This window comes from Neolamprologus brichardi, chromosome 10, assembly GCF_056152115.1.
Source record: "Neolamprologus brichardi isolate AB-2024 chromosome 10, ASM5615211v1, whole genome shotgun sequence".
Classification (NCBI taxonomy): domain Eukaryota; kingdom Metazoa; phylum Chordata; class Actinopteri; order Cichliformes; family Cichlidae; genus Neolamprologus; species Neolamprologus brichardi.
The window spans coordinates 13,255,931-13,279,179 of NC_142113.1; the positions used below are offsets into that span (position 1 = coordinate 13,255,931).

General features: G+C 38.0%; 4 protein-coding genes across 6 annotated transcripts; 1 reads left to right on the top strand and 3 right to left on the bottom strand.

Annotated features, from left to right (window-relative positions):
• Positions 1-319: 319 nt before the first annotated feature.
• slc25a15b (solute carrier family 25 member 15b) lies at positions 320-6,444 on the top strand. Of its 3 annotated transcripts, none has more exons than XM_035912714.2 (7): positions 320-863; positions 2,372-2,462; positions 2,802-3,060; positions 3,150-3,287; positions 3,429-3,604; positions 4,431-4,589; positions 4,717-6,444. In XM_035912714.2, exons 2-7 carry the CDS (start codon positions 2,408-2,410, stop codon positions 4,836-4,838), a joined length of 909 nt encoding a protein of 302 aa, XP_035768607.1. In that variant the 5' UTR covers positions 320-863; positions 2,372-2,407; the 3' UTR covers positions 4,839-6,444. The 3 variants fall into 3 exon arrangements, with proteins under 3 accessions (XP_035768607.1, XP_006802257.1, XP_006802256.1); XM_006802194.3 differs by having other exon boundaries at positions 321-789; XM_006802193.3 differs by lacking the exon at positions 320-863 and adding an exon at positions 877-1,285.
• Positions 6,445-6,878: 434 nt separating this feature from the next.
• tm4sf21a (transmembrane 4 L six family member 21a) lies at positions 6,879-11,403 on the bottom strand. The gene is made up of 4 exons (XM_006802195.3): positions 11,132-11,403; positions 10,701-10,766; positions 7,195-7,334; positions 6,879-7,110 (listed from the first exon to the last, which is right to left on the bottom strand). Exons 1-4 carry the CDS (start codon positions 11,306-11,308, stop codon positions 6,912-6,914), a joined length of 582 nt encoding a protein of 193 aa, XP_006802258.2. The 5' UTR covers positions 11,309-11,403; the 3' UTR covers positions 6,879-6,911.
• Positions 11,404-14,421: 3,018 nt separating this feature from the next.
• Positions 14,422-17,175, bottom strand: LOC102783623 (transmembrane 4 L6 family member 5-like). The gene is made up of 6 exons (XM_006802196.3): positions 16,870-17,175; positions 16,495-16,760; positions 16,216-16,281; positions 15,309-15,448; positions 14,993-15,213; positions 14,422-14,875 (listed from the first exon to the last, which is right to left on the bottom strand). The coding sequence occupies exons 2-5, from the start codon at positions 16,669-16,671 to the stop codon at positions 15,021-15,023; spliced, it is 576 nt and encodes a 191-aa protein (XP_006802259.2). The 5' UTR covers positions 16,672-16,760; positions 16,870-17,175; the 3' UTR covers positions 14,422-14,875; positions 14,993-15,020.
• Positions 17,176-19,510: 2,335 nt separating this feature from the next.
• LOC102783914 (transmembrane 4 L6 family member 1-like) lies at positions 19,511-22,401 on the bottom strand. Its single transcript, XM_006802197.3, has 5 exons — positions 22,141-22,401; positions 21,247-21,312; positions 20,141-20,277; positions 19,868-20,054; positions 19,511-19,774 (listed from the first exon to the last, which is right to left on the bottom strand). Exons 1-5 carry the CDS (start codon positions 22,315-22,317, stop codon positions 19,766-19,768), a joined length of 576 nt encoding a protein of 191 aa, XP_006802260.1. The 5' UTR covers positions 22,318-22,401; the 3' UTR covers positions 19,511-19,765.
• Positions 22,402-23,249: the final 848 nt, after the last annotated feature.

A 23,249-nucleotide genomic window follows, 5' to 3' on the forward strand; every position in this document is an offset into this window, starting at 1 on the left:
GAAAGCCTGCTGAAGTATTGCTCAAGAACCATTCCAAAAATACAAGAAACTCTGGCTCACTGGAAGAAAAATACGGAGAACTGATGGATGTTTTAATATTTTTCGTATACAAAAATAATAATACAAAAATAATTTCATCATATACAGAAATAAAGCCAAAAAACAATGTCTTCAATACTCAGCAACTCGATGGGGTGTTTAAGTTTATTTTGAAAAACACGAAAGCATGTGAACCGGAAGCTTTACCGGTTCTTCTTGTGCCATGCGGCTCCGTGTCAAAGATTCCGAGAAAACTAAGAGGACCACTAAGTATCGCTGACGGCTTCTGCATCTTGACATCTATTTAACATTTACGACTATATAATAACCATGTAACGCTACAATGTCATTTTTTAAAAATCCAATTACATTACAGCATTTGCAAATTCTGCTTAGTAAGACAGCTAATTTTTTGAGCAGAGTCGTTGGGTGACGGCAATTTTCGTCCCTGGAATTTAGAGCAGAGAGAGTGCTCTCAACTTTTCATTTTCTCCTCCAATGACGCAACCTCTGTACTCTCCTCATCACCTCCCAGGATCGTTGATGGGCAATTCATTGACCATAGTGCAGACAGTGAGGACAGGCGCTGCAAATGAGATAGCAATAAGATCAACGTTGAACGGTGGCCTGCTGGAGTAAATTAGCATGATGTTAGCTTTGGTTAGCAGCTCCCTGAATTAACGTATGTCTGACACATAGACTCCCAAGTTAACCTCACCTACAGAGTTTACCTCGAAGCTTTCCAGTAAGGTTTGTATTCTTACCGTACTCCGTCTATCTGTTCAGCTCTCAGAGTGAACCCACGCTGTAAGGTCATCAAAGCAGTAAGTTTCTTTTGATAATTTCAGCGTGTTGGATTTTATTGATGTTAACAACCTAAGTTATCTCTCATACCTGTTGAACTTTTGGCTCTACCCGTGGCATACACATACATGTGTCATTTTGTTTTAAAGAAGCGGGGGAAAACAGATGTTTAATTTATGCCACAAAAATAACATTTACCGGCCTCTGCTGGTGACGTGTGAGCTGAGATAGGCCAATGACAGTAACGTTGGAGCCATGTTTCATGAGCTGGGGAAGGGTCACCACCGTGTCCTTAAAAGTGGGAATAGATAGTTTAGTAGCAGAGAGGGCAGCTGTGAACCACACTTTAGTTATAAATGCGCTCTGAGGTTTTAGATGGGCACGCATCGAGACCACACAAGGCTTAAAAGACAGGACTGAACTTGCTTTTGGTAAACCGCAGGTAAAGTCTGCTTTTCCTCTCCACAGGATCCACTTTTTAGCGCTTTTCTTAATTCAAACGTAATGATTTTGTTGAACAAGCACTATGTTTTAACTCTAACTCAAATGCAGAAGGGATGGCAGTGCTGTAAGAGAGCTGCAACCCAAGCGGGACACTTTTGGTGCCAGTGAACCGTGGCAAACCAACCAAGCTAATCTAACCTTGACTTTTCTGGTCATTGATTCTAGTGGTCAACAATTTCCTTCTAGTCGTCAAATTATAGAAGTAAATTAAATAAAGTTAGTGGGACAAGGTTGAAATGATTTGGATGTGTTCCAAGGACATGCCAGACAAAGGATGTTGAATATAGAGTAACCAAGCGGGAAGGAAAGAAGACCTTAGAGGAAACTCGTGGACGTAGTGAAGGAGGGATAAAGTACATGCGCACAGCGTGGAGAAGAATATCATTTGGAGTTTAGAAAAGGAATGCCTATGTAGCACTGAAGTTTGCAGTTGTGCAATTATGGGCTTTGTTTTACTGCTTGATATCGCCTAACAGTCTACAGACAAACTGAATATTTCTTTCACTTTGCATTGTTTTATGTCCCAGGTGTAAAAGATGTTAAATCAATGCATAAATATTGTTAGCTGGCTTGGTAGAAGAGAGTACTGTTTGACTGTTTTGGCAATGAGTTTTTCAAATCACAGGTGCTTTATAACCACACACAAACAGAAGGACTTTGAGAAGGATTTTACCTTTTAAACATAACGTCAGATATGCATCTTTATAGCTGTATAGGAGTTTTGGGGGGAAAAAAGTTTTATTTTACACCCCAAAGTGCAAAATCGGATCATGTGTGCCCTATTTTTAACACGAAAGCTCATAGAAAGATCTACCAGCGTCTTCACATTTTATTTATTTTCACATTTTGAGCAGTTCTGGTTGAAATTGCAACTAATTTAGTGTACTAGTAATGAACCCAGCTGCTCTTTTCTCTCTGGGGGATCTAATCCACACATATTTACAGTATCAGGGGAACATTGAACAATGAACTGATTATATTTTTTACTAAAACACACCATTTATAGGTTTCTATTTTTTCCCAGGTAGCTGAGAGGAGGGGAGACCTTTTCTGAACTACCATGGCTCCACATCCAGTAGTCCAGGCCATCATTGATCTCTCTGCAGGAGCCACAGGTAAATGCAGTAGCCTGTCACTTAAAACTCTTTCTACAGTAGCCAACATAAACATGTGCACATGCACTCTTTAATATCTATAAAGTAATCCTGTTGCTTTTTAGTGCTGACAAAACCTCACCACCTATGTCAGACGGAAGGATGTTTTGATGACTCCTATCTTTTTCTGGCTCATTTGTTTCAGTGTTTCTGTTTCTCGCCCGAGCCCGCTATGATACTAATCTCTTCACGGCACATATTGGCTGGCTTTTGTCAAAAGTTTGCCTTTCCTGTAGCAACTCTCTGTATGTGCTAGTTCACATCTGTTATTTACTGTTTTTGTACTTTCGTCCTCCCTAGGGGGAGCTGCGTGCGTCTTCAGCGGGCAGCCTCTAGACACAGTAAAGGTCAAAATGCAGACCTTTCCTAAGCTGTACCGCGGTTTCATCCACTGCTTCATGTCTACCTACAAACAAGTGGGCCTGCGTGGGCTCTACCAGGGCACTAGTCCGGCGCTGATGGCCAATATCGCCGAGAACGCCGTGCTCTTCATGAGTTACGGCTTCTGTCAGCAGGTCATCCGCTTCACAGCCGGCCTGCACAGCGAGGCTGTGCTGAGGTAGCTGTTCTTTATGTTAGCACAAAGCCTGCACTGAGTTTGTGTGTGTCTGCTCTCTAACCGCCTGCTGGTCTTTCTGTCTTTGTTAGTGACGTGCAGAAAGCTTGTGCTGGCTCAGTAGCGTCCATCTTCTCATCGCTAGTGCTCTGCCCCACTGAGCTTGTCAAGTGCCGACTACAAGCCATGCATGAAATGGCATCATCAGGCAAGATTGCCAGTAGCCAGAAGTAAGTAAATAGCCTAACAGTAGGGCGGGTGTTTCTCAAGCGCAGTTTGTTAATGAGCAGTTGTTTTTAAATATTCATCTACTAAAAAGCTATTTTCGTGTCTCGTGTACTGAGCAACCGTTCCCTCTGCTCTGTCTGAAGCACTGTGTGGTCAGTGGTGAGATTCATCATAAGGAATGAGGGACCACTGGGCTTCTTCCAGGGTCTGACCACCACTATAGCCAGAGAGGTCCCCGGTTACTTCTGCTTCTTCGGTGCCTACGAACTCTGCCGCACAACTTTTGCAGACTACATGAAATGTGGCAAGGATGACATAGGTACTGCTATAAATGTTTCCCTGTGTTATTAAAAGGTGTTCTGGTAAAATGTGGATGTTAAATAAAGTGAAAAAAAGAGTAGACACAAGTTATATACTTTATTAACTTACATGTTATTAAATGTTACTTCTTATAATATAATGTGCTTATTTGACTTGTGAAGTGAAGAAAATTTGAATACAGTCCACATCTGTGAACGAGATTTCTGCCTATGTCACCTTCGATATATTGCCGGAAGTGATGAAGCGAACTACTACCCTACTTTCAATGTCATCAAACAACAAATATGTCTTTGTTAGGATATTTCTGTCAGTACATTTCCATTAGTGCACCATGTAAACTGCATACCTGCTTGGTGCATGCATGTTAAAGGTATTGCAAGTCAAACAGAGTAGGCTGCATGCATTTGACTGTGGCTGCTGGAATAACCTTTTCTTTTTCAGCTTTCTCTTGTACATTTGCTGGCATGCTTGGAAAAACAGTCCTGTTACATGACTCGGTTGCTTCGCATTTGAATCTATAATATTTTCATATACAGAGGAGTTAATGGTTGACTTAATGACTGCAACCTACCTAGGTCATATGGCGGTATATTAAGCCCAAATCATCACCCCTCCTCCACCGTGCTTGACGGTTGTTATGACGTTGGTCGACTTTGGTCTCCTCCTATTGGTCCAGACGTAGTTCATTCAGATGCATTTTTGATAACCTATGATCTTTTTAGATAGAGCACGTTTTCTCCTGGCAGCCCTTCAAAGCAAGCATTCTGGTTTTTTTTATTGTACTGTCAGGAACTTTAATATTTAACATGCTGTGTGTCTTGAAGGTGTGGCTCCAATTGTGTTCAGCGGCGGTTTTGGAGGGGCGTGTCTGTGGCTGGTGGTCTACCCTATGGATTGCGTCAAATCTCGTATTCAAGTCATGTCTATGACGGGCAAACAGGCGGGCTTTTTCAAGACCTTCATGACCATCACTCGCACTGAAGGTAAGCAGATGAAGGGTTTTATAGTATTTTCCATAACATGTTTAGAAAAGCAGTCTTGGTGTAAAAGACTAAAGCTTTCAGCAGTTTCAGCTTTCAGACTGTAAGCTCAGCTGTTTCTTGTGTTTAGGTGTGAGGGCGCTCTACTCTGGTCTTACTCCCACCATGATCCGCACCTTCCCTGCTAATGGAGCTCTGTTTCTGGGTTACGAGGCCAGCCGGAAGCTCATGATGAGGCAGTTTGACAGCTAAAACGGTCCACATCCTTAACACAAATGAAGAAACGGCGAACTGAAAGTGAAATATTATAACCATGTGACCTTATACATGGGCTCTGAAAACTGCCACACTCCATCTCCTTTGAGACTGAAGCAACTCGCTTTTGACGCAGCGTTTGCATCACAGTATTACTCTGGTTCTTACATAGAAGAATTTTTAGTTTTAGTTTTTTAATACTTCGGCCACTTTGTTAGGTACACCTGTTCTGCTGCTCATTAACCAGCCAATCGGATGATCTGATATCGTCGTGTTGGTGTTGTTCCCAGATCATCATGAAAATGTTGTTCCAGGTTCAACATTGCAAGTGACCAATCACATTGTTGTGACGTTATTGTTTTGCGCGCCAAGCCATTCGTGCATTTATGAAATTCCAATGTTGCAAGGACAATATCAGTTCTGCTTACCGTTTATTAAAAGGTTAGGGTCAGGGTCCATTGATCGGAGGACAGTTTAAGTACAGTTTTTTGTTTTACGGCGGTTTTTCCCGAAGTCGCAAAAGTATGACGTCACAACATTCCGATTGGTCACTTGCAATGTTGATCCTGGAACAACATTTAGTATGATGATCTGGGAACAACACCAACACGACAATATCAGATCGTGCCCAGCGAATCACATTCATAGTTCAAACTGCGCATCAGAAGACGCATGATTTTTGGTAAGTGTGAACACGGCGCGGTTGTTGGAGTATTTCAGAAACTGCTGATCTGCTGGGATTTTACTAGCAAGGTGTACCTAATAAAATGTCTAAGTATAGCACAGTATTGAGCAAACAGCCTCTTTACAAGGAACTGCCAGTTTTCTCTTCCGTTTATTATTTTACCTCTACCTCAACAAGGTCATCGTCACATGTAACGATTCTTTCACATGGGATCGGTTACCCAGTTAAAGAGGAGAGTTGTTGTGAAAGCCCCCTGTGGTCATACAAGCAACACTTGGGGCTCTTATACACTCCACATGCACTACTTGAAGGCACAAATACATTCCTGTCTCTTCAAGTTGTGCAGAGACATGAATAAAACAGCTCCTTTAGGTTTTGAGATTATATTTAGAGCAAAACTTAATATGACTATGTTAAAGATAGTAAAGTGGCATATGCCATTTTATTAAATTTTATTAACTATTTTTAAATTGTATTAACTCATTATAGAATCATTGGCAGCTATGTGGACACCTTAATTTGGGATCTCACCTGGGTTTGTCTGTGTGGGTGGTTCTGCTCATAAACTCTGCTGCTTTCAAAGGGAACATCGATATGTTTTAAATCATAGGCTGATTTTTCTTTGTCGTGGTTCTGTACTCCACTCCGTGCTGTGACTCTTCAGTATGTTGAGACCCAGCATTAATCTTTTTTTTTCTTGTGTAACATTTGACTGATTATGTGCCATTTCCCATGTTATTTCCCCTTTCAATGCTGAGTTTGCAGTTCAGAATTCTCAATCCTGTTCTCTTCAGTTTTATTCAGAAGTGCAGATATTTTATCCTGGAAATGCTAACAAAAGATGGAGAACTGTTTGTACATCAAACTTGATATTTATTGTACTAATGCAGCTTACATTAAAAGTAAGATTTATTTTATTTTCCTTTGACTGTAATTACTTTATTACTTTGACTGTAAAGCACAATTATTCAAACGTCACATACAACAAAATGCAGTATGATAACTGTAGCTGCAGCATTTTAAACCAGTTTATCTAAAACTGGCCATCTAATTGGTGTAAATCATTTCTGCTGTTAAATATTAAAACGCACAACAATAATTTTAAGTTTTCTGTTAATATATGAAGCATTAAATACATAAAAAGTTATTTTGTTAAACAGTGCAACTTCAAAGAGAATGTTTTATGCAGATGCAGACATGAAGTTTATCGTCATTCATCCAGCAGGGGGCGCCCACCAACTGTCAGGAACTCTGTTTATGTGAATTAAAGAATACATAAAAAAATAACCACACAATAATCCAGAGAGGAGAGGTGAAGTCTGGATTGTCTCTACATAAATCTGAGAAGTAAATAATTTTTAACTTTTTTTTAATTTATACATTTTTTAGGCGATCTGAGCTTCCTTATTGCAGGTTCCACACAGACAGCCAAAGAGCCCGTTGATCATCTGTATGGCACAGAGGATCACCTGCAGGCAGCTTGTGGCCAGCAGAGTGCCGAACAGTCCAAGGTTGAACTCCACAATGTTCTTAGGCTCTGTGCATAAGCTCCATAATGTCTTGTTCGTCAGGTAGTTGTTGTCACTGTGCAAGAGAGGAGATTTATAAATGACTAAGAGTTGAGAAACGTATGAAATGTGTCACGAGGAAGTCACCCCTGTGCTTTACCCTGTGAGTTCTTTAAAAGGCGTTGTCCAGACCAGTCCGGTTTTGCAGAGAGGCCCATTCTGCAAACCAAGTACTGCAACAATTATACTGTACAGGCCCCCAGCAACACCCACTGCAGCAAATGCAATTGATAAGAACATCTGCAGAGAGAGTAAATGATAAAGGTCAAATGCAATCATGATACAGTTTAAAGACACATTTTTTTCCATCCTGTTGATAAATAAAACAGGTAGTTGTAGGTGCTCACTAAGCATCTGGTGACATTTTTCTTTCAGTGTTTGCTTTTCCCATAAACTGTAGATTTATCAAGATTAACTACAAGCCAAACCAAACATACTAAAACAGGTCTGTTACTCCCTCCACAGTTTGTTTTGCTAGTGTTTATTTCACTCTGTATGTAAACATGATACCTTAAAAGGTTTGGAATGAATTCTGATAAAACTTTATTTAGCGTCAGGTCACGTTAGCAATCCATTAAAATTTGACTTTAAGGACTTCAAGGTCTACTTAATGTTTTATTGGCTGAAAATTAGGGGAAAACTTTATAATTTAGAAACCACCATTCTTACAATTGTGCTGTGTATTGTCAGCATATAGAAAATACAGTATAAAGATTTAAAATATTTCATGTTTGACCTCTGACCTCTCCTTCAGGTCACAGTGATAGTAATCGTATAAATACATAAGTTGTATAGATGTCCATGTTCGTGAACGGAACAAAACTAGTGATCAAAAACGTTTTCAATTAATATTTATTGCTAAAAAATTTAATGAAATGAATGCTACACTTGTAATCTATCCAGATTAAAAATAATATAGTCAAAATTATCAAAAAAAAAAGAAGAAGCTTGTAACAAGGCAGATGACAAAGGCTTTTTCACTTGTTTTTAACGTGCAAAGAAAACAAAATGAATATATAGAAAATACAACACTGTTTCCCTTAAATGTAAATATTACCCAGAGAGCAAGCTAACTCAGGTGCTACTGGTTGGTGCTATGTTAGGTCACCTTTTTAATTTCTGTAGCAGACTCACATTTCACAGTGTAATCGTAGCTTAACTTTAGAAACAACTTTAAGTTTGGATTTTATTAAAATCTATTAATAAAATCTGTTAGTCTATTATAATATTAAAATCTCTCAACCAGTTGCAGAAGATGGCCACTCCTCCCTGAGCCTCGCTCTGCCGGAGGTTTCTTCCTGTTAAAAGGGAGTTTTTCCCTGTTGGGTTTTTCTGTGTGTGTGTTGTTGTAGGGTCTACCTTACAATATAAAGGGCCTTGAGGCGACTGTTGTTGTGATTTGGCGCTATATAAATAAAACTGAATTGAATTATATGGATCAGTCCATTCAGTGTCAAGACAGTAAGATCATATAAAAAGTAGCTCAGCTGAAACTGGACTTGTTAAAATATTAGAAAAATACACTGGTCAGCCTCAGGATATTATGATATAACAATTCTCCACACTTGATGTGCGTCAAATATCACATCTATAAGTTTTTTCAATGTACAATCAATTTTCTGAGAGCTTAAATGTCTATGACTTTACTCTGCAAATATATTTAAAGAGTGTGTTTATTAACACAAAGTATTATCAAAGAAAAGGTATTATGCATTTTGAAATATGATGTAGTTTCAATAAATATCTTTTATAATAAAAATAAATTTGATCCAGTGTTCCGATTTTTCCTTTTTGTCTATTTACTCTATTTAACAATCCATTGAGATATTTGTAATATTGTTTTATTTCATTTAGTTAATTTAAAACACAGGTAAGATATCCTGTACCAAACCAGTGAGAACTTGCAGTTTTAATTTGTTTTCACAGTCTTAGCAATGACAAAAATAAAGAACATTTTTAATTTCATGAAGTGAAATTGTATCTTTTCACTTCAGCTATTTCCATTTAAACAGGTTGTATATGGACTATTACTACTGGGTTTGGTACCAAAAGTGTACATATAATAATCTTTAAATGAAATAAACATATTATGTTAAGTAAATATCTGCATATGCATAAGGGAGGCTGCAGGGAATTCAGAGACACAACTTGTTAAGATTTTCAGCGTTACAAATATAAAATGATAAAATATAATTTATAATAAGAGAAAAACAACATTGGGTGTAGATTATTATAAGTAAGGCAAAGCAACAGAAATGAAAAATGTCAACTTATATAAGACTTTTCTAATTTACATGGGTAATGAAACTTGAACACAGATGATTCGGGTCATGGCTTTTTTAGGATACTTGTAATAAAATCATCAGTGATCATTGTAAAAAAAAATAGGTAATTTGGGATTCATATTATTGTATTATGCGGTAGAGGGGGGTGAATAATGTAAGAGAAGCTTTGAGACATATGTATTGAGAAGGGCTGCAGCTATCAATTATTTTAGCAATTGAATATTTTATCTATAATTCCATCAATATATTTATTTATTTATTAAGTGTAATTGGATAAGAAATACTTTTGTCTTATTAATGAGCAATAATAAATATTCAAAAGAGAAAACAGAGGCATCTTAAAATGAACTGCTCATTTTCCATTTTAGAAATTGCAACATTTTTAATAATTTAAATAAATACAAAATAAAAAATTAAACCCTCCCATAGTATTCACATTTAATTTTTTTTAAAGAAATTTGTCAAGAAAAACATTTCTTAATGCAAAAATAATTAAATGATCTCAAGTATAGTAAAGTAAAATAAAATAAGGTATACTTACAATTTAAACTAGGCCATAAAGTAAAATGACCTATAATGTGTCTTCTTGAAAGGCTTTCTTACATTAATAGGAGGCAAAAAAAAAAGGTCTGATAGTGTTGTATCGCCTGATGAAGTAGATTTTGTGTGTGTGTGTTCATGTGTATTTATTTTTGTGCCTTTCCTTTTTTTAATCTGAATGTTTATGTGAATGAGTGAGTTTGTGTCTGTACACCTTTAAAGGAGCGTGTGGTTGTTGTTCTGAACAAAAGTGAGCATGTCAGCATTGTGAACTTTGCCCTGTGGTTTGATGCAAAATTTTGTGCTGCTTAAAATAAGATGTTATGATGGTGTAGATGTTAATAATTAATGTTAATAATAATTAAATATCCAACCTAACAGCCCTACATCAAGTTTTATTGACCCAGTAGAGGTTTTATGGCGATTACAAAAAAAAAGCGCTCCTGTTTTGGATGCTAGAAACATGTTTTTATGATCGAGTTATTCAAATGACTTATTACAAATGAGTTGCTGCAGCTGTAGCATTGACTCATTTTTATACAAAATACATTATTTTAGTCACAGTGACTCAAACAGTACCAAATCCCAGGAATGATCCACATAAGTTGCAGTAAGAGTGAAAGTCCAAACACTTTTCCTGACATTTACAGGATTCAAATCTCCTTTCAGTCGAGATGTGTGTGTATATGCATATTGATGCTTTACATTTAATGTGTTAATCATTAAACTTAATCAAGCCTGTCTAACCTGAAGCATCTTACTGTGCTCATGTCTGACTCACCCCACAGCGATTTCCACAGCAACCCTCTTTACCAGTTAAATGAATGTACAGTGCTGGTAGCAACACCTGTAGGAGGACAAAGGAGGTGATAGGACATAATATTCAGTCTGTCGTTAGTGGAATAAAAGACTCTGTAAACATGTAAACATGAGCCTTCATTCATGTTTTAAGAAACAGTTCGCACCAATGAATTCTGACTTTTTCACCCTGCTCACGCCCAGTTTAGATGATTCTCATGCGAGTGTCAAACACACTGAAACAAATCTTTAAACACTAAACAAATTCTCAGAAAGCGCATGGATTCAATTTAGATATGCGCACAGTTTTAGACTGTATATGTAAGTGTATATTTTTTTCTGAGACTCCAAATTTTCATAAAAGAAATCAGCTCTATCCTTTAGTAAAACACTGAAAAACAGAGGACCACTCACCATTACGCCCCCTCCAATGAGTCCCCCCATGTATTTCACCTCCTCGGTAATATGTCCGTCTTTGGCATAAGTGACGTCCCCATCAGGGAAGAACAGCACGATGTTACAGATGATAGATATGACTACTAGTGGGTACAGAGTAATAGCAATGCAGCGGGAACATTTTCCAGTGCACATGTCTGCAGATGGAGAAAGTTACTAACTTGGTAGAAAAGTTTGAGCTCTGATGCTAATCGCCCTTTATAGAAAAAGGCTCCACTCCAAAGTGACTGGGGATTCATACTGGGAAGATAAATCCATAAGTGGGAGGGAGGTTAGGGTGTGGGAGGTGTGGTGACAGGGCAATAGCAAAGGAAAAAAGGGTCTGGGACAGGCTGCGGAAGTGTGTCTGACTCATGCTTGCTCTGTTCGACAGTTGGAGTCGGCATGATAAGATAACCCCGAATTTCTGTTAATTTCTGTTGGTCACCTTAGTGACACATGGTTGTACTAATGATGCCACAACTAATGAGCTGAGTGATCACACCTCCAAGACTGTTTTAGGATTAAATACAACTGTGTTTCTTGTATGTTGTTGGAATGTAAAACAGCCAAGATTATTAGTGTCAGAGAGAAATTTAAAACCAGTGTAAGACATCCTGGGGATATGCTGTATTGCATGATCAAAGCACAGCTGGACTTTGCTTTGCTGCTGCTATAGCAACACACAAAGTGGAAGAAAGATCAATATGTCACTGACACGGTCACTTTGTGGTTGGTTAAACACTCATCAAACATTCTGGCGAGCTGAAATCTAAAATGAAAGAGAATAAGATGAGCGCCTCCTCCCAAAAAGAATCCTCCAAACAACACATAGAGTGAATCAGGCTACTTAACCCTTGTAAAAGTTGTAATTATAAGCTCTGGAGTTACCTCCCTCAACTGAAGAACAGTAATGTTTGTGTGTCGTAGATTGTATTTTGACTGATTATTCTTTTTAGAAGCAGAAGAGAAGCATCAGAAATACATAAAATCATATTAATGGACAATATATTGGTATGTGAAGTGATGAAGTCCCCATTTCTCCCTGTGTTACTTTTGATGACTTATCATAAAAAAACTAATGAAGACAACGACGACACTGCTTTACAATGTCATCAAACTATAGATGTGTCTCAGTTTGGATGTTTCTGTCAGTAAATTTCAATTAGTACACCAGGTACACTGCATACTTGCTAAGAAAACTAAGCATTCCCTAGTTTTTACAGGAATCTGAAAAACTGTTATTTTCCATATGACTTTATCAGTCTCTCACAATATTATTGTAAAGAGGAGCCACTCTTCTTTAGCTTATTGATGTTTACAGGCATTTATTTATGCACAACTCTTTTTTTTTTTTTAAGGCTAATAACTTTTCCAACACCTCAATTCTTTTTCTTTTTTGCTGGCATGCTTGGAATAATAGCCCTGTTGCATGACTCTGTTTCAGCCGAGCGTAAGCAGTCAGACAGATGGCCTCACGTTTGACTCTAGAATACTTTGGTATACAGAGGAGTTAATGGCCGACTTGATGATCGCAAGGTGCCAAAGTCCATGTGGCAGCAAAAAAAAATCATCACCCCTCCTCCACTGTTATTAACAGTTGGCAGAGGTATTTGTGTTGACACATTGTGTTTGCCATCCATCCATTTTCTGTCACTTATCTGGGTTTTGGTCTCTGGGGCAGCAGTTTCAGCAGAGAAGCCCAGGCTTCCCTCACCACAGCCACCTCCTCTCAACCAGGGGGACACAGATCAGTACAGCATTCTCCTCACTGTAAATGCCGCCCCGATCCATCTGTCATTCTTGCGTTCACTTGTGAACAACACCCTGGGATTTCTAACTCCTCCACTTGGGCCAGTAGCTGGTCCCTGACCCAGAGTGGGCACTCCACTCTCTTCTGGCTGAGAACCACGGTCTCGGACTTGGAGGTGCTAATTTTCTCTAATTCAATTTTCTCTTTGATCATAGGTGAGGGGCCAGGTAATCTCCCATGGGAAACCCTAATAGGGGGAAATTGTCCTGAACAACATCGCTCCTGGGATCACTGGGGGACACAAACCACTCCTTGATAAGGTGGCGATTCATGGAGGGGAGTTGTGTTTGATTTTCATCCAATGTGGGGCTGTGCATTATGGTTAAACATGTCCACATTACAATTCTAAACCACACTAACATTCTTTATAGAGAAAATAGACTTTCTCTTTCTTTTGTCCTTCCTCCCTCCTCTCAACCCCAAACAGTCACAGCAGATGGCCGCCCTTCCCTGAACCTGGTTCTGGTGGAAGTTTCTTCCAAAATTTGAATCTGTTCATCTGGATGTAGCGTGTTCAGTGGGAGAAACGTTTCGTCACTCATCCAAGTGACGTCTCAGCTGACTGCAGGTTTCCCCAATCTTATAAACAGTACATTTGTACAATGACTGAAACTAGCTAACTAAAAGAACAATGGGCTGTGAGATCAGTTCCTTGATCATTAATGTGCAGTTTGTCATGGTTGTTGATCAGTGGTCATGACAACCATTAGGGGACTGTTGTTATGATTTGGGACTATATAAATAAAATTGAATTGAAATGAATGCAATTCAAATGTTAGTCTACTTACCCTCCTCGAGAGGAGAATTCTTATGAAAGCGCCCCCTGGTGGTGTTTGGAAATCATAACAATCCACTTCACATGCGCCACTTCTAGGTCATTGCTTAACCTCCTAGGACCTGGCGTCCACATATATGGACATCACATTTTCGGTTATTTAGATCAAAATACTCGATTTTGCTCTACAAGGACCTGATATCCACTTACGAGGACATTATACTGCTACTGTTCTATCGAAATTTTAAACGAATATCCTCACATGTGGCTCTCATTTTTCTTAGGAACAAAAAATAGGTAAAATAAATAAATAAATAAAAATCTGGTAATTCTTTGTTTTTACATTCATCAGGTCCCAATCAGCCCAAATATCAAAGAGAAATTAAAAATGCATGCCGTGGAAGAGTTCGGGTCTTAAGAGGTTAAAGACTATGTAAAAATAGTAAAGTGGCACATGCTATTTAATTTTAACTTACATAAAACCTGGTGTAGCAACTAAAATAATTAATTATCATTAATCTTTTTCAATTCTTGTGTAACCTTTTTATTTATTTATTCATGTACGTCAGTGAAACCAAAACTGCCTGACTATGTGTCAGTTTATCTAGGGCTGGTTAACAATTTGACATAACACTTAAATATTTGTATATCAAGGCTGGTATTTATTATAATAATAAAAAGACATTTGTCATGTATTTTATTTTGCTCTGAAGGTTATTACATTAATTATAGTAAGATATTAGTAATATAGTACACTACTAATGTAATGTTAGTAATAGCCACTAAAACCTATCAGTGGTGTAAAACACAATTATTCAAAAGATATACTTTTTAGAATTTTTTTAAAAAAAACATAGTAAAACTTTAGCTGCAATGTTTCAAGCCAGATTGTATAAAACTGGCCATCTAATTAGCATAACTCATTTCTAATGTTGTGGATTTATTATTACAAAAAAAGATTGCACAACAGTAAATTAAAAATTTCTGCAATATGTGAAGCATGAAATACAAAAAAAGTTCTTTTTTTTTTAAATAGTAAAAAATCAAAGAGAATGTTTTATGCAGATGTAGACAAGAGGTTTTTCCTCATTCATCCAGCAGGGGGCGCCCATCAATTGTCAGGAACTCTCAGTGTCTGTAGATTAAGGAATGAATAAATAATAAGTATACAGATAAGAGAAGTTAAGTCTGTAAGTTAAGTCTCTCTATATAAATCTGAGAAGCAAATCATTTGCGATGTAATTATTTTTACCTATTGTTCTTTTAAGGCGAACTCGGTTTCAAAGCACTTCTTTGTTGCAGGTTCCACACAGACAGCCAAAGAGCCCGTTGATCATCTGTATGGCACAGAGGATCACCTGCAGGCAGCTTGTGGCCAGCAGAGTGCCGAACAGTCCAAGGTTAAACTGCACAATGTTCTTGGGCTCTGTGCATAAGCTCCACAATTTATCGTTCTTCAGGTAGTTGTCGTCACTGTGCAAGAGAGGAGATTTATAAATGACTAAGAATTAAGAAACATATCAAACGTGTCATGAGGAAGTCACTCCTGTGCTTTTTTTTTTTTTTACCCCGTGAGTTCTTTAAAAGGCGTTCTCCAGATCAGTACAGTTTTGCAGAGAGGCCCATTCTGCAAACCAAGTGCTGCAACAATTAAACTGTACAGGCCCCCAGCAACACCCACTGCAGCAAATGCAATTGATAAGAACATCTGCAGAGAGAGTAAAAATAAAGGTCAAATGCAATCATGATACAGTTTAAAGACACCCCCCAACCCGTTGATAAATGAAACATTTAGGGAGGGACAAGCACTCTGTTTAGTTTTCCCATGGACTACAGATCACCTTAAGTTTAAGTACAGGCTAAACCAAACATACCAAAAACAGGTTTGCTGGTACTGTGTTAAGTCACCTTTTCTATTTCTGTTGCAGGCTTAATTTTTACAATGTAATCATAGCTTAACTCTATCAAAAACATTTCAGTGAGCCTTTTCCTGTGTCTTCAACCTTTAAACATTCTCTCGAGATCAAGAAAGGAGACTCTGCAAACAACATGATGTCTAATTAAATTAGGATGACATCTAAGTAAATTAGGAACCTAAAAAGACATGCTGTTGTGGCTTGCAAATTGCAGCGAATTTGGCTTCTTCTTTTTGGCTTCACTTGAATTTAGCCTCAGTACAAAAGTGGAGAAAATAAAGATTGAACTAAGGACTTTTTATAAAATAATCATTACTTTGGGCCAGTTTGTATGACACACATTGGAGTGACCTTGTGGCATATACTTTAACATTTCAGGTCAATAGCTATTTGTATTTCCACTGATCTTACTGATGTTATTTTTAACTATTTACTGACAATTTGCAGAGTTCAAATCTCCTTTCAGTGAAGATTGCATATGATGCATTAATCATTAAACTTAATCAAGCCTCCCTAATCGACCACTTGCAACATCTTACTGTACTCATGTCTGACTCACCCCACAGCGATTTCCACAGCAACCCTGTTTACCAGTTAAATGAATGTACAGTGCTGGTAGCAACACCTGTAGAAGGACAAAGGAGGTGATAGGACATAATATTCAGTCAGATATTAGTGGAATATTTAAAAGACTCTGTAAACATGCAAACATGAGCCTTCATTCATGTTTTGAGAAGCAATGCGCACCAAGTGCATTCTGACTTTTGAACCTTGCAAATATACAGAATAAAAATGTTTAATTTCTGCCACAGACTGAAAAATAAAAAAGACCACTCACCATTACACCCCCTCCAATGAGTCCCCCCATGTATTTCACCTCCTCGGTAATATGTCCGTCTTTGGCATAAGTGACGTCCCCATCAGGGAAGAACAGCACGATGTTACAGATGATAGATATGACTACTAGTGGGTACAGAGCAACAGCAATAAAACGGGAACATTTTCCAGTGCACATGTCTGCAGATGGAGAAAGTTACTAACTTGGTAGCAAAGTTTGAGCTCAGATGATTCTTGCTTGTCGAAAGAGGCTCCACTTAAATGTGACTGGGGAAGAAAAAGTAACCAGTGGGAGGGAGGTCAGGATGTGGGAGGTGTAGTGAAAACCAGTGACAAAAAAGATATGGGATAGGCTGCGGAAGCATGTGTGACTCACCCTGTGGAATTATAGAGACACAAGCCTTGTGTTGTTCACTCGCTGGCATGATTAGATAACGACGTTGTTCGGTCAACTTTATAACTACACACTGGTCCCCTTATTGACACATGTTGGTGCCGAGCATGTCACTGCTGAGAAATAAGCTGCATGATCAGAGTTCCAAAATGCTCATTGGGATTAAATACAAGCAAGCACACTAGATTTGTGTGAGACACATGTTTATATGTCAGAACCCAGCTCAGAGTATGTGACAAGAAATATGGAGCCCACACATAGACTTAGGCTAACAATACCAAAATTGGCTTAACCTCCTAGGACCTGGTGTCCACATATGTGGACATCACATTTTGGGTTATTTAGACCAAAATGCTCAATTTTGCTCTACAAGGCCTGAGATCCACTTACGAGGACGTTATACTGCTACTATTCTATTGAAATTTTAAATGAATATTCTCATATGTGGCTCTCATTTTTCTTATAAACAAAAATCAGGTAAAAGAAAATGAGTAAGAATGTGCCAAAAAAAAAAAAAGTCAGTCAATGAGCATCCACGAAGAAGAGAGGAGCAGAAAAAGAGATATTCTGGCAGGGCTTTTTATAGTGTACCTGAGTCTGAACTGCTCAGGTGTTCTGCTTCTAAATTTGGGACAGCTCTAACCACCAGTTACATGAAAAAGATAGACGCAGGGCAAATGGGGCTCATCTGCAAAGTAATCTTGATCTTGTAAGATTTTGAAGTAAGTTACGTAAACGCTTGTTTGTTTCACTTCGTAAGGTTTCCCTTAGTGCTCTGCGTCTTCCACTTGCATAGAAAAATGTGGCTAGTTGTCTCTTTGGACTTGCCTTTGGAGGAAGTCTGTGATTTCATTAGTCTCAGGCTTGGTCATTTGTGATGAGATCCTATTCTTTGAACTATATTTGCTTAGTAATGGTTTTTAAAGATGGCTTAATATTCTCAGAGTGTTGAATATGACTAGACCAATTGTCTGTGTTTCTCTGCTATGAGTGGTGTTTTTTTCTTTTATTCTTCTGTCCATTGTAAGTTTTTTTATTGTCTTTATTATTAACAGAAAAAATCCAACACTGAATAAAGCCAGGCTGTTGTGTGGGCTTGTGGATGATATCCATGTTGGGGTTCATTGGGGTTCAGTCTGCTTTACCTATCCATGGCATAGAGGTGATTTGGGGAAATGATTTGGCTGGAAATCGGGTCTTGGCTGAAAATTGGTTACCCATTAAGTCACAGATGGGTGTAGAAGTCTGTCAGAGAATAGGTTAAGCCCTAATGACTTTTATGGTCTTTAGACAAAAGGTATGAGGACCTTTAGCAGTGGGATAAGTGGTTATCAGATGAATCACCTGTGAAATTGATAGACCGTGTTAATGGTTTGCGGCAGACTCTATAGGGCAGGTCAGTTGACAAAACAGAACCTAAAAAAGCCGCAGGTCAAGATGAAACATTTGTGTGACCAGAACTCTGAGAAGTCTCAAGTGGGTGAAAGGGTGACCAGGACACCAACCCCTGGATCTGATGAAATTTGAAGGGTCGTCATTTTAAACTAAATTTGCAGGGTCATATGCTAAAGTGCGGCAAGTGTCAGAATAGAATTGTCTGATTGCTACTCATGACCAACTGTACGAATTGTTAAACGTGTCAAAACCATATAATGTTTGCGCTTTATCTCTGTGTATGTCAAGCTCTGTAGATTTTCCTTCCTCAGCAATGGATCCAACTTTGATTGCTAACAGTATGACGGTGCATTCAAACAGGTCTTTTTATTTTCTTGTACTTGTACTTTTTTATTTATATAAGAGCCCCCAAAGTCTATGTGTGATCTTTTCTTGTCACATACACATATTAAAAAGAGTGAGTTTCTTTTGTTGTTGGAATGTATAACAGCCACCACTCCTTAGTGTGAGAGACATGTTCAAATAGCAGTGTAAGATAACAATGTCATACATCGACACTGTTAGTGCATGCTCAACACACAGCTTTGTTTTGCCGCTGCTATAGCAACACACCAAGGGAAAGAGAGTTCAATATGATAACCACAGGAAAACAGTGATTATGTATATATATATATATATGTATATATATATATATATATATATATATATATATATATACATATACATACATACATACATACTTTTGTAATTTCTAGGCTTAAATGTCTCTGCAGTTATATTGGGCATCAAGCAAATCAAAGACACATGTATTAGTATATATCAGTACATTAGTATATTATCTAGGCACTGTACTGACAACGAGAGAGAGAGAAACTCATGCTGAACAAAACATGTTTGGTGTCTGGGCAACACTTAGGGTGAGGCAAGATTACTCAGTTGCCATAAAGGTTATCATGAGATCTGAAGTTCACTTCCTCACCTTCCTCACACACAGCAATGTTTTGAGTGCTGTGGATTGCATTTTTGATTGATTATTCTTTTTAGAAAAACCGTGAAGTTTGTTAATGCATCTGGAACATGAAATCGCATTTATACAGGATAGATAGACAGAATAAAGTTTGTGTGGAGTGAAACAAAGAGGTGCACTCTCAAATATCACTGCAGTTGTATTAGTATATTTTTTAGTGACTGTAATGACAAAACACGAGACAAATGTGTAGCTGTGGACCAGAAGCATTTATTTTCAAGCAGTTTATTTCTATCTGACTCTATGATTAGCGTGAATTATTTGCAATACTGTACTCGTTTCACAGCGGACGCTAATGTGTATATGTAACAGCAGCCTCAAGCATATTAAAATACCCCAACAATACTTTTAGAGCAAGCATACACTATAGATGTACTGAAGGCAGGAACACTTCTTCTAGACTCCTCTTCAGATGTGGTGTAAATGCAAACAGTCAAAAGCCTCCTGATCAGAAACCTATGCATGCTGTAATTTGAAAGAACAAACGTCAATAAAATCAAGGAGCCGCTGGTGAGTGTAACTTATGTGAAACATCAATGTGTGGTCTTTTTACCTCACCTCTTTTTTGTCACAGGTTCCAAACAGAGTGCCGGCAAGGCCATTGATTATCTGCATGGCACAGAGCAACCCCTGCAGGCAGCTGGCTATGAGCAGAGTCATAAACAGCGCAGTATTGAACAGCACCACATTCTTTGGCTCACTGCACTTCGCCCACGACTTATAGTCAGTCAGGTAGGTCATATTGCTGCGTGAAGAAAAGAGGTTTATGAGCAACCAGAATTTATTGAGGATTTTAACAAGTGTCTTTGGAAAACTGCTTCTGCTTGTCACCTGCTTTGGAAGTGTCTCTGCCAATCACCGGTTTCAGATTTGCAGAGGGGGCCATTTGTTAAGCCAAGAAATGCTGCAATGAAGCTGTAAACGGCACCCGCCGCACCCAGTGCAGCAAACAGAATAGATAGGAACATCTGCCAGAGTTAAATGACAATGACAGGTCATAAAAACATTTCTATTGCAGATTAAGACATTTGGTATTAACAGTGAATTCTGAGCAGCTTTTAATATTTCACCTCTGTTCTTCTAAGATTTGTGTGAAACTGTTTTTATTGTATGTATGTATTTATAAGTTTAAGAAAGAAAAGCCAAATAACTGTCCAATGTCCTTTCTAGCTCCTATCCTATCACGAACTACAGACTGATGTCCCAACATACCTCTATTATTAAAACAAGATAATAGTTTCTAGTCAAGATTCACAGTTGTGCATGCATGTGCATGTCATAATGGTGTTTTGTTTTGCTTATCTGTCATTGCATTGTTCTAATCTTGATGCAAATCTTTCGTTAAGCTTATTGTTTAATTTGGCATATTGTTTGGCAAAAAAGAAGGAGAAATTAATTGAGTTAGTATTTGTGGTAATTTGTACTTAAATGGACTTAAATATTGCGTAATAGTGATACAACACCAAAATATTTCTTCTTTTTGGAAGTGTCTCTCAGCTTGGTCGCACACCCGTAAACACTTACGTGTGAACTGAATATATCTGCTTTAATGTCCTTCCTTATACTGCCATCCTACCAGCATATCTTGTAGCAAAGCAGTCACACCACATGATGCTATCACCACCGTGCTTCACCTCCAAATAATTTTGAATTCCAAGTATCCAAGTGTTCCAAGTAGTACAATCATTTTTCTTCGAACACGATGATGTTGATAGCGCCCCCATGTGTACTTGAAAACTGTCCCCTGTTGTTGTTGTTTTGTTTGTTGCAGTTTTTGCTTAAAGACCTTTAAGGTGTGGTGAATACAGGACACTTTTTATCCTTTATTTAGAGACTTTGGCAGTTCTTCCTGATCTTGCAAGTAGTCATTTAACAACAATTCCTTTACCAGTTACTGAGATGTACCTGTCACCAGAAATGTGTTCAAAGTTACTCACCCCTAAGCGATTTGCGCAGCACCCGTGCTCTCCAGTCAAGTGAATGGAAAGTGCTGACATGAAAACCTGTGGTGGTACACACAGAGTTAAACTACTCTGCATGCATCATCAACAAGAAACCAGTTCAACAGCACTTAAGAGGTTAGTTAAGTTCAGCCACTCTAAACCTTTAAATAGCACCAAATTTTCAGTAAGATTTGAAGAGCTTCTAGATCATAGGTGTCAAACTCTGGCCCGCGGGCCAAATTTGGCCCACAGCCTAATTACATTTGGCCCGCGAAGCCATACCAAATTACTATTAGAGCTGGCCTACTGGTATTATACAGCTAATATATATATTGTTTAGTATTAAGCTTTGCTTGTTCCATATTCAGATTTTCAGCAAAACTTGTTTGAGTCCATAAGAAAAGATTCATTCTTATATCTAGAGGAAGATTTTTTTTTTCAATAAATATTAATGTTAGCCCGCGACTTTGTTCCAGTTTTGAATTTTGGCCCACTGTATATTTGAGTTTGACACCCCTGTTCTAGATTAAACAAATTCCAGGTCGTTTGTTGTTGTTTGTTTTTGTTTTTGTTTTTGTTTTTGTTTTTGTTTTTGTTTTTGTTTTAACCAATGCACAAAATCTGTACTTGGAGTAAACTAGTCTGTAAAACCATTTATAGTCTGTTCAAATTGAGGTTTTACAGTATATTTTATAGTTTACACCATCTATCAGACCATCTATTAGATGTAATAATAATACTAATACTAATAATAACAATAATAATAATAATAATAATAATAATAATAATAATAATAATAATAATAATAATAATAATAATAATAATAATAATAATAAAGACTTGGCTCCCACCCTTACAATCCAGCACATAAGAGAAATGAAAACTCACCAATAAACCTCCTCCAATGAGTCCCCCCATGTACATGACCTCTCCAGTGATGTGCTGTTCTTTCACATACTTGGCGCTGAGGTCAGGGAAGAACAGCACGATGTTGCAGATGATGGACAGAAGCACCATCGGGTACAGAGTATAGGCAATGATACGCGAGCATTTTCCAGTACACATGTTGTCACAGAGAAAACTAACCAACTGTGATTAAAGACTTTCTGTTCATCACATTTTAGTGCACATCCTTCCTGTTTTGGGGGTTTTTTTTGGTCTTCTTTTTTTGAGAGGAAAGACGTCCTACATGAAAAAAAAAAAGTTTGAAGCGTATTTGCATTGGTGGGTTCATTTTATTAAAAATAGGGAGCTAGTAGAGGAGTTTTGAGCCAAAACTGAACGTCTTTATCAAACATTCATCCCCTGTGAAAAATTGCAGGTTTCTTAATGGTGGCGTCATAATGATGATGGTTCAGTGGTAGGGTTGCTCAAAGTATCCGCTCTGGGGAAAACAAAAGGCCTAACTAATTAAACCTGGGCATAAAACCTCTACAAATGTGTGATCATTTATGTAAAACCTACAGCCTTTATCTGTTTCAGTGTTTTGTTAAACTCACATTTTGTTGATTTAGTTATCAAATTTTCACCAGCGGGAGGCTTCCTACTTTTGATACCAAAAAAAACTGCTACAAAGACTCAGCAAAGAGCAATAATAAAAACTACTGCTCGGAAGTCTCAGCACCTCCTTATTTAGGACTGTTTTCTATCTGATTTCCTCCCCCACCATAAATCAGCTACTCTTAAGCGAGAACACCCTGGGATGAAAACCAGATATGATTGTAGTCTGGTTTTTCATACTTGGGGAGATTTTCTGTGCTTTCTTGTAATCGGAATTCCAGATGTGTGGGAGGCTACAAGCAGGATTAGTACGTCACATGTTTTGGTCAACCCTCCAGTACACCCGCAGATAATGCCCTCTCCTACGAAGACACTGTTGTAGCTCAGCTATGAAATGAAAAATGTGAAATTTGTTTCAGAGCTTTTAGCAGAGCATGAGAAGTAGATGTCAGTTAAGTACTTTGCACACAACTGAAGTTAGTTATGTTCAAACTGTG

Bases quoted from the DNA above. Each gene is read 5' to 3' on its own strand.
- slc25a15b (XM_035912714.2), top strand. From the start codon at position 2,408: ATGGCTCCACATCCAGTAGTCCAGGCCATCATTGATCTCTCTGCAGGA. The intron at 3,061-3,149 runs GTAGCTGTTCTT...TGTCTTTGTTAG, and splicing joins CACAGCGAGGCTGTGCTGAG to TGACGTGCAGAAAGCTTGTG. The intron at 4,590-4,716 runs GTAAGCAGATGA...TCTTGTGTTTAG, and splicing joins GACCATCACTCGCACTGAAG to GTGTGAGGGCGCTCTACTCT.
- tm4sf21a (XM_006802195.3), bottom strand. From the start codon at position 11,308: ATGTGCACTGGAAAATGTTCCCGCTGCATTGCTATTACTCTGTACCCA. The intron at 10,767-11,131 runs GTGAGTGGTCCT...GTCCTCCTACAG, and splicing joins TCATTGGAGGGGGCGTAATG to GTGTTGCTACCAGCACTGTA. The intron at 7,335-10,700 runs GTGAGTCAGACA...CTCTCTCTGCAG, and splicing joins GCTGTGGAAATCGCTGTGGG to ATGTTCTTATCAATTGCATT.
- LOC102783623 (XM_006802196.3), bottom strand. From the start codon at position 16,671: ATGTGCACTGGAAAATGTTCCCGTTTTATTGCTGTTGCTCTGTACCCA. The intron at 16,282-16,494 runs GTGAGTGGTCTT...GTCCTTCTACAG, and splicing joins TCATTGGAGGGGGTGTAATG to GTGTTGCTACCAGCACTGTA. The intron at 15,449-16,215 runs GTGAGTCAGACA...CTCTCTCTGCAG, and splicing joins GCTGTGGAAATCGCTGTGGG to ATGTTCTTATCAATTGCATT.
- LOC102783914 (XM_006802197.3), bottom strand. From the start codon at position 22,317: ATGTGTACTGGAAAATGCTCGCGTATCATTGCCTATACTCTGTACCCG. The intron at 20,278-21,246 runs GTGAGTAACTTT...TAACTCTGGCAG, and splicing joins GCTGCGCAAATCGCTTAGGG to ATGTTCCTATCTATTCTGTT. The intron at 20,055-20,140 runs GTGACAAGCAGA...TTCTTCACGCAG, and splicing joins CAGAGACACTTCCAAAGCAG to CAATATGACCTACCTGACTG.